This window comes from Cephus cinctus, unplaced genomic scaffold, assembly GCF_000341935.2.
Source record: "Cephus cinctus unplaced genomic scaffold, Ccin1 Ccin1_scaffold0727, whole genome shotgun sequence".
Classification (NCBI taxonomy): Eukaryota; Metazoa; Arthropoda; class Insecta; order Hymenoptera; family Cephidae; genus Cephus; species Cephus cinctus.
The window spans coordinates 145,725-159,487 of record NW_014333343.1 but is presented as its reverse complement, the minus strand read 5'-3'; the positions used below and the strand labels follow the sequence as shown (position 1 = coordinate 159,487).

General features: G+C 39.0%; 1 protein-coding gene and 2 long non-coding RNA genes across 8 annotated transcripts in view; 2 read left to right on the top strand and 1 right to left on the bottom strand.

Annotated features, from left to right (window-relative positions):
• The window catches only part of LOC107270327 (reticulon-1-A), a 29,648-nt gene that overhangs the window by 11,427 nt on the left and 4,458 nt on the right, over positions 1 to 13,763 (top strand). Inside the window, exons 1-2 of one of the 6 annotated variants that reach the window (XM_015745251.2) lie at positions 3,985 to 4,446; positions 7,807 to 7,842. The exons of 1 other annotated variant lie outside the window; for it this stretch is intronic. In XM_015745251.2, the coding sequence (XP_015600737.1) occupies positions 4,308 to 4,446; positions 7,807 to 7,842 (175 nt within the window). In that variant the 5' untranslated portion in view covers positions 3,985 to 4,307. Of the gene's footprint in view, positions 1 to 3,983; positions 4,447 to 7,806; positions 7,843 to 8,953; positions 9,278 to 12,497; positions 12,711 to 13,763 lie in introns of those variants that run through there. 4 more of the 6 variants (XM_015745249.2, XM_015745252.2, XM_015745254.2 and 1 more) reach the window with 4 other exon arrangements.
• Positions 2,305 to 3,791, bottom strand: LOC107270341. The gene is made up of 3 exons (XR_001538313.2): positions 3,469 to 3,791; positions 3,130 to 3,350; positions 2,305 to 2,937 (listed from the first exon to the last, which is right to left on the bottom strand). It is a non-coding gene; the product is annotated as an uncharacterized LOC107270341 (long non-coding RNA).
• Positions 4,443 to 6,188, top strand: LOC112494746. Its single transcript, XR_003060504.1, has 2 exons — positions 4,443 to 4,547; positions 4,634 to 6,188. It is a non-coding gene; the product is annotated as an uncharacterized LOC112494746 (long non-coding RNA).

Here is a 13,763-nt window from a genome sequence, read left to right as displayed (position 1 = left end):
GGAAATTCGTTTTATGTTCTGTAGATCGTTTAAGTCGCTAGCTTGACGTGAAAGAAATAATTTCTAGTCGTCTTGTGGGACCTGTAGCATTAACTACTGTCAGGTCGGTAAGGGCGGAAGGTTTCTTTACCGACTGGTGGCTATTTACCCAGGAAAGGTTAAATGCCTTTGTTCAGAGATGTCGCCATAGTCGTCAGTCAGCCGGTCGATCTAATCGTAAGAGAAAGGGAAAAGGTCGGATCACCTCCCGCCGGAGTTTATGGACCTTTTCTTCTGTAAAATGAGCTTCGACTCAAATGTCTCTCTGTTGTTATGATCCTTTGGCCTATCCTTTTCACGGATACATACTTTTCTCGAAGTTATCCAAGCAGATAGCATTATTAGATCAGGACATGCATTTTGTAAGTTTTATACGTCCATTTAAAGTATTCAAGGTTAAGAAGATTCCTAACAGTTCGGAGTGCCATTTTCATTTTCAGTTTCGTGAAACCACGCCAAGTGGTTCTTCTCTATCTTATTCGATACTCAGGGCCATCGTTGTGTTGCTTCTTAGTGGGCTGAAAGCCAAACTTGGTCTGGTACAAGATTCCTTTGTGCAGGATAAACGTATTTCGTTCACCCAGCCGCTTACGCGTAAATATAACGTTTCTGCTGTGGGTATCGTGAACGACACAGAGACAGTTTATGAAAAAAGAAAAAAAGTCTGCAGGTACCAGCAGCCAAATGTAAATTCCAATGTTTCTCTTAACTGACAAAAATTACCGTATGTCGCAGATTACGGACACGTTCAGGTTAAATCGATGAGTCGGGCATCATTATTCAAGCCTCCATTGTCTTTAAAGCTCTAACGCTTATACCGCATCGATACGAAATTGCAAATTTTGCAATTTTATACGTTTCAATCGTGACAGTATGAGACGTTTCACTATCCGTTAATCATCCGTGTGCATTAATAATAAATAATTATCCCACGGTTATACTCCAGCACTCACGTTACAGTAATGTCATTCTAGTCAGAAGTATCTTTCATCTCGTATTTCTAATCTATGCTCACTCCCTTATTTTAACGTTCTCCATTACACTCATATTCATACCTTAAGAAGAATTCACATAATATACTTGGGAAACTATGAATTCGTATTTTCCAAAGAAAAGAAGCTTACGATTCATGAGTCTATTTTAAGCTCCCCGTATATTCCAGACTAATCATCCGTATACCTGTCTACTATAAGTTTCAATGGTGACCCTAGCGGAGGGTGTAAATAATTAAGTATAGTCCAGAAGGCAAACGGTGTAAGAGGTTATTTCCAGCGGTTTCATTGGCGGAGACTTTCATTACCAGGGTGGAAGACGAAGCTGATTGGCTGAACAACCGACTGAGACAGAAGGATCGATTTTTTCTTTAAAGAAAGCTTTCTATTTTATTTTTTATCAAACACCAGTTTTTTGGCACTGCCCATCAATCTACTCCACAATCCCTATGAAAACTTGTCTATTTTAAGGAATTCTCGACGGTCCGATACAGTTGATGATCACGGACAATTATTGACGGACTAATGGCTCCATTACGTCATACACTGAAATTCAGCTGGCAAGTTGTAGCAAGTGGCACGTATGGAATACGCGGTTATTGTCCGGCAGGGCCGTTACTATAGAACACAGAGGGTTGCCATGTGATTGCGTGGGCGCCAGAGAGTCTATTGTCTCTCTGTATCCAAACCCTTCATGGGATATATATGTATGTACATATGCCTCCACTATTCAGTGGATATCGTGTTTACCCATACAGGAAAGGGTAAGGTTGCGTTTCATTGGCCACTGGACTAACTGTAAGCCAAGATGTCAGAACCCCTATGCAATTAACATTGTACATTTTTGTAAGGTCGTGAGAAAAAAAAAATAAATAATTACGAAATGCGACGGTTGGTCAGAATCTAAGAAACAGGAACAAAAAGTCAGTTACACTAATCTCAACAAGGTACTAGAGAAACACATTCTGGCAGAGATCTGCTTTGCAAGATATTTACTCCTTTGTGTATTCTAAGATCATTTGCTTTCCCGGACTACGATTGCGACCAGCAGTCTCGTTTATTTTCTACGCACTGCTATCTGCTTGTGTTGAACGTGCACTTGAAAATTTTCCTTAGGAAACACAAAATTCTTGGCAAGAGATTTATAGTACGTTTCTAAGGCAGCGTTTCTGGGTCCTTATACATATGTATCTGTTGTATCAGTTCGTTGGATCGCAGGGTTATTTTTCGCCATAAGTAGAATTGGCCCATTGTAGATACAAATTTTTAGAGATATGTGTGAAATAAATTCAAGAATCCTTTATTTTATAGTTCGTTACGTCAGGAAGGATTTATGCTTGTAATACTAATTAATGTTATTAATAAGATCCTTGATAAGTCATATCAACGGACGTCTTCAGGAACGTGGAACGGGTATCGGGTGTTCAGAAAGACATTCGAAGGATATGTTATGAATTGATTCGAAATCCTACATCGTGTATCACATAACGTGATCATTACGAAATGGATATTACGACATAACAGTTTTATAAATATTCCTTACACGATGTCTTTGTACATCTACTCCGAATGTAATATAATTGATCCACGTAGGAATATAAAAAAATACAAGAAATGTTCAGATCTTTGAAGTTGGGTTATCGCACTTTTTTCTACTTTCAATAAGCCTATTCTTTCTTGTTATAAAAAATAATTTTAATTAACGGAAGCATACCCTGGTATCTTATCTGTAGTCGGATTGGCATATTGCACGTAAGACTGAAATACTTTGAGCACCGCTTGGCAGTCCAAGCGAACTTGGCAGTCGTCGGAAGATGCTTTTGACAGTTATCTCTGGTCATAAAGACGATATCCATTTGTATCCATGTTCAGGGATAAATTCCAAGGCTGGTTTTGTGTAGACTCACTACGAATGCAATAATTTTATTTGGAGCGTCTTCGAATTTACATGGGATGCATATAATAGGATATGATTGGTAAAAGTCAGCATGACATACATATAGGCGTTGTCATGTTACGCAATGAGCGTTATCAAGCATTTCGGCGTATCACGTGCTATGACTGGTTAAGATAAAAGTAGCTTTGTTGCACCACCTACCGTAAGATTGAATTGTGGTCGACGTCTTGGTATTTCGCAGACACACGTTTCGTCGGAGGTCGTTAGCGACGAAGCCATAAACTACTTCCATATGAGAACTCCCCTTCATCCGCTTAACGGAATTCGGCAGCAATGATGACCGCAGGTTCGAAGTACGATACTTTATTGGGAATAAGTGTTACAAGTGTATTCTAGACTGATGACGACTAGCATTGATTGACCTGAGGAAGAATAAATATAGGCGGTTTCATTGGACGAGAATAAAATGTCGAATTTATTAGTTTAATCGCGATAGATTTGAGTTAGATATTTAGTTTCGCTTGGGAGAACTTGACTGACCGTGTCTATCGTTATCACCATAAATTTTCTTATTTGCTGATTCATTCAATCTGACATTTAACTATGTTTTTATCGTACAGGATTTAAGTGGGATTTTAATAAATCACGTGCAAAGTTTGAGGAGAATATTCGTGTAGACGCGAATATTCTTCTCAAACTTTGCACTTGAGTGGGTAATCCTACCTAAGTCCTGCACGATGAAAACGTAATTATTGTATGTCGTGGTTAAGCGCACTTGAAAAGTTTCCATGAAAATTTTTATCATACTCCTGGTTGAGGTTAATACGTCCTGTTCGTAAAGAGCGTAGTTGTTATGGTTGCCGTCAACGCCGTCAAGCTGCGATGTCGCTCCGGTAGTTCGTAGCTGTGAGCGCTGGGGACGAGGCTGGGAAAGATGGCGGTGAATGTTCGTTGGTGCTTGTCGACGGGAGGTTAGGAGGGAATAGAGGAGGGCAGGAGAGCAAGAGGGAGTACGAACCCTCTTGCGGGTCGATAACAGTCCTCTCAGTCCTCTTTTTGACGTGCACGAGTTGCGTTATACTCGTATATCGGGCGTATAACGGGCACGAATTATACCCTAACACGCGTAGAAAGACTGGTGCTGGTGCAATAGATTACGAACGTCCATAGGGCATTGTGGAGTCCGGGAGGCCACAGTTGTTGGTTATCTAGCTCGTGCAGGGGGATTAGGGTGCGAACTAGTCGGAAACAATAGTAGCAACGAGCAATTGTGCGTCGCCGCGTACAGTGCAAAAAGTTTCCTCCCCTTTTAGCGAGGGGTGTCGACTCCAGTGAAACATCAGTCATCAGGAGACGAGTCAGTGGTTTTATAGAGCACCATGGAACCGGAAGTAGCACCAGCGTGTAAATTACCCAGGGTCGAGCAAATTGAGGGACAGGGCGCCGATCTAGTATGCAAGAGGCCATCGGATGCTTCGGCCGAGGGTTGTCCCTGCTTCTGGAACATTCTTGATCCTCGTAAGAATATTTCTTGACAAATGACACATCCGATTTACGTACCGGATAATACCATGCGATCATCGCTATACATTCATCACACATACAATCATCATCTATTAGTATGTCCATATAATTTTTCCAGTCTACTCCGTAGGATTTGAGATAAAATATATTTTTTAGTTTTTCTTTTTTTTTCCCCCCATAGAAAGTACATATCCGTCATCGCCGTTCCCAAGTCCAAGCACGATAAATCCCTTTTAATTTATCAGGATGAAAGAGAAAAACCGGCCTGCGCACTAGTAACTAAGGAAACTTTTTTATATGCAGTACAAGGTACGAGCTCGATTAGTTTTACTTTATTTTTAGCCTATAGAATCGAGCTCTCGGATATAAGCTATGATACTTCTAACAAAAAGGTCGATGACTTTATCGATATTAGGCCATGACTAAAGTACAGTATTATGAAAGAGAAAATGCAGTTTCTGGAGTCTGACAACTTCAAGGTGTAGAGAAGAGTGAAACGCCTAGCTAACCTTACGAGTAAGAATATTAATACGCCAAAGTTTAATTGATTTCTATGTAGTGTCTATTTTTGAACTTTTTAAATTTAATTTAAAATATTTATTTTCGACGCGTTGATAACTGTGGCTTTATTGACCTGGAGTAATTAGCTTCGCTCATTGGGTGAGTCTACACAATTCTCTAGTGGCCAAGGACTCGTTACGTGGAGTTGACTCCGGCATGAAAAAACTCTAGTTAAATTGTTATTTTATATATTTTCGACACTGTGACATTTCATTATTCATACAGTATGCCAATAGCTACGTCTGTATTTCTTAATTCGCGAAGAGTTTAGCATCGTGATCAATCGCTGGGTCCAGCCTGTTCATCTTACAGCTCAGGAATGACTCCCGACTTTATATGTATTAATTCTGCGCAAATACGTTATACGCTAACGTCATCGTAGACTAGCTCTTTTTTTTCGTGTCCTTGCATCGCCGCGTAACTGTTGGATGACGTAGCACCAATGATTATCTCCTTCGTATCACCTTTATAAGTACGCATTAAGTCGCTGTTTCGACTACTGGGATTTTTTGTCTGTCATATATATGTATGCGCGTCGTCATAGTCAGAAATGTTGCGTATCGAACATGAAAATCCAAGATGGAGACCTGCGGAGCACGTATTAATGCGTAACAAGAGTAAACGTGTGATAAATTCGAATCTCGTAATTACCATGATAAAAAGTCCAAGCGATTTTGATTAAAAGCACTTAGGTTAGGTTAGAAGTGGTAGGAGTAAAAATAATATCGTTCGCACAGAGGACTTTGATAAATAAAGGAAAAACAATTCGCAATAATAATAACAGCGATCAGGGGGATGCGGACGATAAAAGATAATTTATCGTAAAAAGCATGTAAATAAATGTTACGTGCGCGAGATACCTATTATTAATAGATTATGACGAGCGTGTATGATTCATAATTAATTATTGAAATATCTATTCTCCAATGTTTAACGTAAAAGTTTCAACTCAACTATATGACACGATGGCTAATATTCAATTGTGATTCGTAAGGAAAGCCGTAACTTGTTTTTTAAAAATGTACATTTTTCCATTCAAATTTCGTGGAACGTAGGAAAGTAGTTGTAAATGTATTCCAAGGTTTTGTGAAATTTTAAAAACTTACTATTTCCATCAATAACGATACACTGTACACATTGGCACGTGCATTTCAATATAACGTGGGTATTTAAAACGTGCTCTTTTAATATACTCCAACGTACTTGACATAGTGAGCTTCTGCATTGTCCATGAAGAAGCAACGAGGGGGACGATTTGAATGGTACTTTTTTTTTTCTTTCCTTCCTTCCCTGCCGCCATAACACTCGACATGCACTCCCCTTGTGACATTCCTACTTCAAGCACTTTTAATAATCTCGCTACGCCAGTGCCTCTGGATATTTCGTTGCAGAACATAATATTCATCATCGTATTGACTAACGTATTAGACTTCTATTTTTATGCACAGACGCTACTTCGATATGCGTGATATTTATCGATACAGACTTTTACGATGGTTCACAGATCAATTGGAGTCCATAAGCGACTGATCGATAATATAAACTGGACAAATTTTCATTTCGGAATTCTGACGATATGTGGAATTTATATTTAAAATGTAGAAATAAAATTTGAAACTGATGTCTGCAATCGCTACTACCTTGACTTATCTAGTAGTTATCTTTACGTTATCATTTAGGCTTTTATCGTGATAATAATGGCGCGAGATAACTGGGTTCAAAGTGCAACGGACAGTTTTATTGTTGGTCAGGATACGTGAGTCATTTTCTTGATTTAATTCACTGAAATACTGTTGTTTTATTGCGTGCTTTGTACTTCGAATTTGAGGTACGTGTCTAGTGGAGGGTATTGTGCGGGGACGTGTCTGCCAGCTGCTGAGACCTTATTATGGGTCGATGCTAATTATCCGAGCTAAGTTTAAAGTCCCAATGCCTTCTGGCGGCCAACGCATTCCGAGGAATGAAGAATACGCAAAGCTCGATGGTATTCTGTAGCCGCTTTGAAAACCGTCCAAAGAGGACTTGTCAATCGAATTAGAACGGGCTTGACTGTAGTAGACAACGCTTTGTGGCTGTAGACATTTTACTTTCATCTGGTCGTCATTTTATAGGGGAAAACTACTCTACTTTTTTTGACAGATTTTCATCGAAGGGTTAATAATAATATTTAATATGCTCATAATAATACGTAAGGTACTTATGATTATCAATTTGTATTGATTCGAATTGCATGAACTGATAATAATACCAGGTGCTACGTTAATCTTCTTTTCTGTCTGTAAATATTCTGCATTAAACTTGACTTGGAGTAGATGAAGAAAATGACAGGAAGTGCAAATAAATCTGTCAGGAAGATACGCTTTTCATTGGATATTTTACGGAATCGCAATTTTTCTATGATAGCTTTGCCGTAGGTTAAAGTTTCTTGCGATATCTTACCGGAAATTAATTGCAAAAGCAGTCACGGTTGCATTTAAATAGATTTGAACTGTAGGTTCCGGAAGTCGTATATACGACTTGCATGTAAATTCGTTAATTTTATAACGATATTAAATGATCTTACGAAATGTGCACGTAGTATTATTAATCGAGTAACGAAAGAGATCAAGTTATTTTCTTTCGAAAAAAATTAATATTTCATTCTAACATATTAACATCGCCCTTCTTTTCGCTCAATACTCTCGCACACTCTTTACAACAAACATAAATTTCACTCCACTGTATATCTATAAGCACACTCGATTCTATGGTGATGGAATGTAGCATTAACATATTTGGTTATGTTGTTTACAGACGCATGGTTTAACCCCGAAAGACTGAACCCAAAAGGTAAGAAAATCGAGAAGAATGTTTTTCGATTATGTTTTTCCGGTGTTGGTGATTAGAATAGAATAATCTGTGGTATACCCAAATTTCTTTTAGTACCTAGGAATAGTCTTGTTATTGTTTTGTGTCTTTTATTTGTATTGTCGTAGACGGTGAAACATCGTTAAATCCAAATGACGTTTTTACCGATAGACTCCTTGAAAATTCTACCACAAGTAACCGGAAGCATTTAATTTTAAACTTGACTCAACGAAGTACACCCTATTTCATATATTTAATACGTAAATTGCTTTATTTATTACACCCCTAGATAATATGATTTAAAGTCCAAGAAAATTAGGATTCCAAAAAAAGTGTTCAATTCGCTTTCGCTGTCTGGCATCCTTACGGATATTGCCAATCAAGATTTAATTAAGAATACTGTCCGATTGGCGAGCAATGCTCTCAATCAGTTTCGTATTTATCAGTCTGCCCTCGAATCAAGCGAAAATTGAATGCGTCCCAGAGATATGACGAATTGATAATGGTGTTTCATGAGCTGTCCCAAATAATACAATTCGAACTTTAAACATCCGTTGGTCTCGATGACAGAGCCAGAAGCATAAAAGTGTTTGCGACTCTGTCGATAAGAAAGATCAGCCCGGTCGATAAATTCGCAGCGTCATCTAACGTTCAGTGAGCGTGACTCTTGCTCGATCAGCGCCAGAAAATTCAGTTTTTCGTAGGTAGTGCCTTATAAGCTAGGGCTATATGTCTCCTCGAAAATCCAGTGTAAACAGGCCCTAAGGGACGAAGGTCTTCGTCAGTCTCGACTACCTGAACGATCCCTTTATACGCTTAAGGCGTCCATTTTTAATGCTTCCCTGAGAATTGCCGCGACAGTAGGCAGCCTGTTCTCGTGGAGACTGGTTTTCTCCGTGTACACAAAACCCAGTGCAATCAACCGAACTCCGTGTTTTCATCAGTATCGAAAGTCGCGCCAAAAGGACGCCAAACGTAGCTTATATCCCACTGATTGTCGTGTGACATCACGCGACGATTTCTTCCCAATAAAGAGAGAGGAAAAGGGGGAACATTAAGAGGGACGCATCTTCGTCCATTCGCCGTCCGGCTGTGCGTCCCGTGGCTCGGATAACTAAATATAACGTCCAGCCAGGATCGTTGGTCGGCTGCCAACGTCTCTCGGGCTTTTGCTTCGGCGGCCAGTTCCTTCGCGGTGAAGTGCTCCGAGTGTCCGGTCGGCCCTGATTTCTTCTTCTTATACCGCACGTCCTTAGCCGTTTGTTAGGCTTCCCTTGCGTATCTACGAGTAACTCTCGACGTTTAGCAACTATTTGGATTATTTTCAAGCACGAGGACAGAATACTCGTGCGAAGGTGCTATTACGAATCGTTCGGCGTTGCTGGCACGTCAGAGATGGCTATCACCAGGGAAGAACGTGAGTACTACCGGCATTTTCAAAAATATAGTGATTACGAATGGATCAAGAATTTTAAACTAGGTTGGGGAAGGATTCGTAATATACTTTTATTAAGATGGACTGTGTGATCTTCTTTTTTGGAATTTTACTAACGTTAACTATTCCTTTGGAATTTATTCAAGATTTCATACTGTATTGAGATGAGATACTATTTTTTTGTCTGATATCTCAAGATGGAGGCTTTTATTGATGATAATCGAATTACTCAATTGAAGTGACTTTATTTTTAAGCGATCATATAATTGTCAGAATTGAGCTTACAGTGGAATTTCTCATGAGTCAAATACTTTTTTTTCTGGACTTGAATAAAAACGTGAAAATTCAGTTTTGAGGTTACGAGCGTTATGTATATTGAATGCGTACAGTTTTATTTTAAAATGAAGATCAATGAGGTTAAAAATTCCAATTAAATATCTTTATTGTTGATAGCCAAACTCAAGTGTTTTTTTTTAAACTACCTCTTTCTTAATTCATTTATTTTGCTTTCACCACAGGAAATGAAACACGTTTCATACACTAGTCTAGAATTTTCTACTTTGCTTTATGCATTCAGCCTTTCGACGATTATTATTTCCAAGAAATGCAAAAGACAGAAGTAAGCCATCATGGGAAATTTTGTTGTTTCATCTTTTGAGATTCACATGTGTCATTAAACTTTTCGGACCCGTTTAATTCTGGATTCTCGCAATGAATCGAAGAGGAAGCGTGAAAGATATTTCACGCGAAATATTTTTAGCTGACTCCTGCCTCCCGTTTCGTCGACTGTCCAGACGCCATGAGGATGATCCATGTTTCCACGACGCGTCACGGCGATTCATCGAACGCTCTCAAGTCTGTCTGTCACGCTTCACGTATTCTCTATAAAAATCATGCAATACCCAACCAACTGCAGACGGTGACTTGGTTTCGTTAAACTTTTTGAACTTTGCTCCGTTTATTTTGGGTATGTCGAGAGAGGCTTACGGGTTATGTAAGAAGGGACCGATCTGGTGCCGGCTCTTTGGCCCAGGATTCACGTGCGAATTATTTGAGTCATTAAAAAATTATTCGAATTTGAAAAAAAATTCTCTTAGTTTACATTCCGCGGAAATCATGGTTTCTTATTTTTCGTTTTTCTTCTTTTGAAGTTAATTCACTTCACTGATTTCTGTAAGAATCCTACTCAGTGTATTATGCAATCGATAAAATTTGGTTAAATATTATTTTTCCAAAAAAATGTTTTTCTCTCAAAGCTTACAAAAGAACGAGAGTAAAAATTTTCATTACGATTCGAATATCATCGATTGTTTTAACGTGCAATGCGTCATGCGCAATTGGTACGAAGTGACAATTAGTAATTAGTACCTACATATGCGATTAATGCATGTGTCGAGTTAGAACCTTGAAATTGATCCAATAATAACGATCGACTCATTGTGGCAGCTTGTCGATATTTACTTCCTACACTATAATGTAATACAGTTCATACCTTTATTAGCATATATACCGTGAACAGTAAATTTGCGTTTAATTGGAAATCATTATGACTTTCGATATCAAAATTTCCAACGAAGTTGCAAATTTATCTTCTTTTTTTCGAAGTTTTGTATAAATACTTCATGTTCTCTTTACGATCTAAGTCTACAAATGGATGCGTTAAGAATTGAAAATTAGGCGATTTACTCTGATTTTGAACACGTGCCAATCGTGTAGTACTTAAACTCACAGAATACGTCTGGTAGAGGGCTCTGCTCTAATTCAGTTTATTATTAGTATCGGTGACACCAGTGGCGGATGAGTGATTGTCACACAAGGTGATTAAGGTTCGATCTGAAAATGGCCGTAGGAAAAGTAAAGAAAATCCACGAGTACATTAGTGACTGTACCCGACGTTGATTTATCAGTTTGTCAAGTTTCAAGTTTCATTGTAACTACGCCACCGCACTCCTTTGTTTGTTCATTTCTGCAGCAGTTGTCTTTTATTCGATCCCTGTCGCTACTGAATCTCCGTATATTTTTCTTGGTTAGGGCTTTACCAGGTAGGTGTATTGCGTAAGGTAGGGACTCGCCCCCTGCCTCGGACGAAATCAATAACTGACGCCATTAATGCGTCGTAGGGACTGCAGAGAACGTTGAAGAGAAAATGTGAAGAGTCTATACTGTGTTATTATCAGATGGATTACAATGTACGTAGCTTCTCTGTTAATTTTCTCCAGAGGGTCAAGTGTCCACTTAAAGGTACATTCTGCGACACTTGAGACTAAACCTGCAGACTTGGCAAGAACCTGAAAATTAATCCGAAATAAGGCTTCCACGCGTTGTCTTCGACTATCGAAACGCCGCAATGCGGCAATAGGTGCACAGGGACAGCGTCTATTCACAAACTCAATATACATATATTTGTTTTTTGATTCGAGGAATTTCGTATAATACATACAAGCAGTCTAGACTAACATCATATAGACCACTCTGTCAATTTTGATAAGGATAAAAAATTCCCAAATAGAACAATCATAAAGTATCCAAATCCTATGATATTAAATTAAAATGTTTTTATTAAAAAAAAAGAATTTCGAACCAAAATTTCTTTCGCGTCATTCCCAGCAAGATAAATTCGTTCCAATACACAGTTCGGACTTCACAATGGCACAAGTCGTCACTGACTACAAAGCCTAGACAAAAATGTCTAACCAACTGTCTGGCATCGTGTTGCACACTGTTATCAATTCGATAGTGGCGCCATCGCTCGGAGATCGTGATTTTAAAAAGTCGTCGCGTCACGTGACCGAACGCGTTGGCGCACGTGGCGCCAACTTGCCGGTTTCACGTAGCTCGCCGAGACAACTCACAGGTTCTACGTATTCTCGCGCACAAGGACGCCTGCTTGGTTATCCGAACCTAAGAGTTACGTGGATCTCTGTGGTGACTTTTGACGCGTACTTTACACTCGGACGTTATTGGCAATTCCGGAAATCGTCTTGTTGCCCCGTTGAACATACGTTACATTCCGCCATTAACACTCGCAGCGGCATCTACCTACCACACTAACCCGATATGACGTACATATCTACAATAAATTTTCTACCGCACTACTCAGTCTCGTGTGGTTCTTGCTCCTTTCTCTCTCACTTTCAGACCATTCTTTTTACACTTTTTTCTCTCCGACTCTCGATCCTGAGTGGTCAACTCGCACTCTCGCTCGGTCGTATACCTTTTCTATACGTTCCACAAGCCTCACGGTTAGCTGCTTCAGTCGCGTGTGCCGCTTTGCCCTGGCACGTACTTACATAGCAGCTTCGTTGAATTCTGTTCTTCCTTTAACTAGAAGACAACAATAACTGTATATCTGACAAAATGGTGAGAAAGAACGAACGTAGACAACGGGTTGAGGATCTTCCCGAAAGAGGACCTGGTGAGTTTTTTTTATCCTTTCATATTCTTCGTTTATTAGAAGCCTGGAGGAACATATGGTTAATGAGACATGCACGTGGTAACGGGTATCGCACAATCCTCTGGTTTAGTACATTGGCTCAGTCAGCCTTAGGGATGTTGGAGAAAATTATGACAGGGAAATTTGAATGTGTCGAGCATATATATTTTTGGGTTTAATAACGAAGAGACTGCTGACGTATACAATTTCGGCGCCCGACATATTTAGGTTGTACCGATGAAATTCTTTTCGGAAATTTTAACCGTCCAAGGTGCCTACGGTGGCTATGGCTATTTTCAGAGCCGATAACATATATGTTCAGCATATTCATGATATTTCTATCTCTCTATAGCTGTTTCTTTTTCATACACGCGGAAGTGAATTCTCAGAGGGTTTCTTGATGATCATATTCTTTTGTTATATCTTATTTGACACAATTGTGCTAGGCATATATGATTGTTAGGAAAGGTTGTTTGATGTAATGATATGCTGATAATTTAATTAGAAAAAAATAACGTCATAATACTGTCTCGTCTGGTCATTCTCTTATCGCTTAGCAAACAGATGTACATTTTTGTATGTTTTAGGAGGTAATTAAAGTCGTCACGTGATAAGCGAATGTAAACTGCTTCGGTATACGTATCGGAGCATTGATTGACACTAGCGTACAGATACGTGGGTTGTTTATTTATTTTTTAAATAATATGCACAGTCATGCACAAGTATGGTAATTTATATAAAAAAATCTCATTGGCGTACTCTTATTCGTAAATTCTCATAATATTCGAACGCGAGTTTTGAAAATCAAAAAAAAAATTTTGCTGGTAATCCGACGCGAAGGAAACTGACACGTTGTCGGTAAAGAAGAACGTGGCAAGGTTTAGGATATCCAAAGAATCTTCACAGAGCACATTTAACCCAGTTATTATTAGATTGTCTTGTTTGACGCTCTCTATTCATTTCTCGAAGTCAAACAACACTTAATGAGACTATTCGAGGTGGAATTTCAGGTTGATAATTTTTTCAAAAATATTA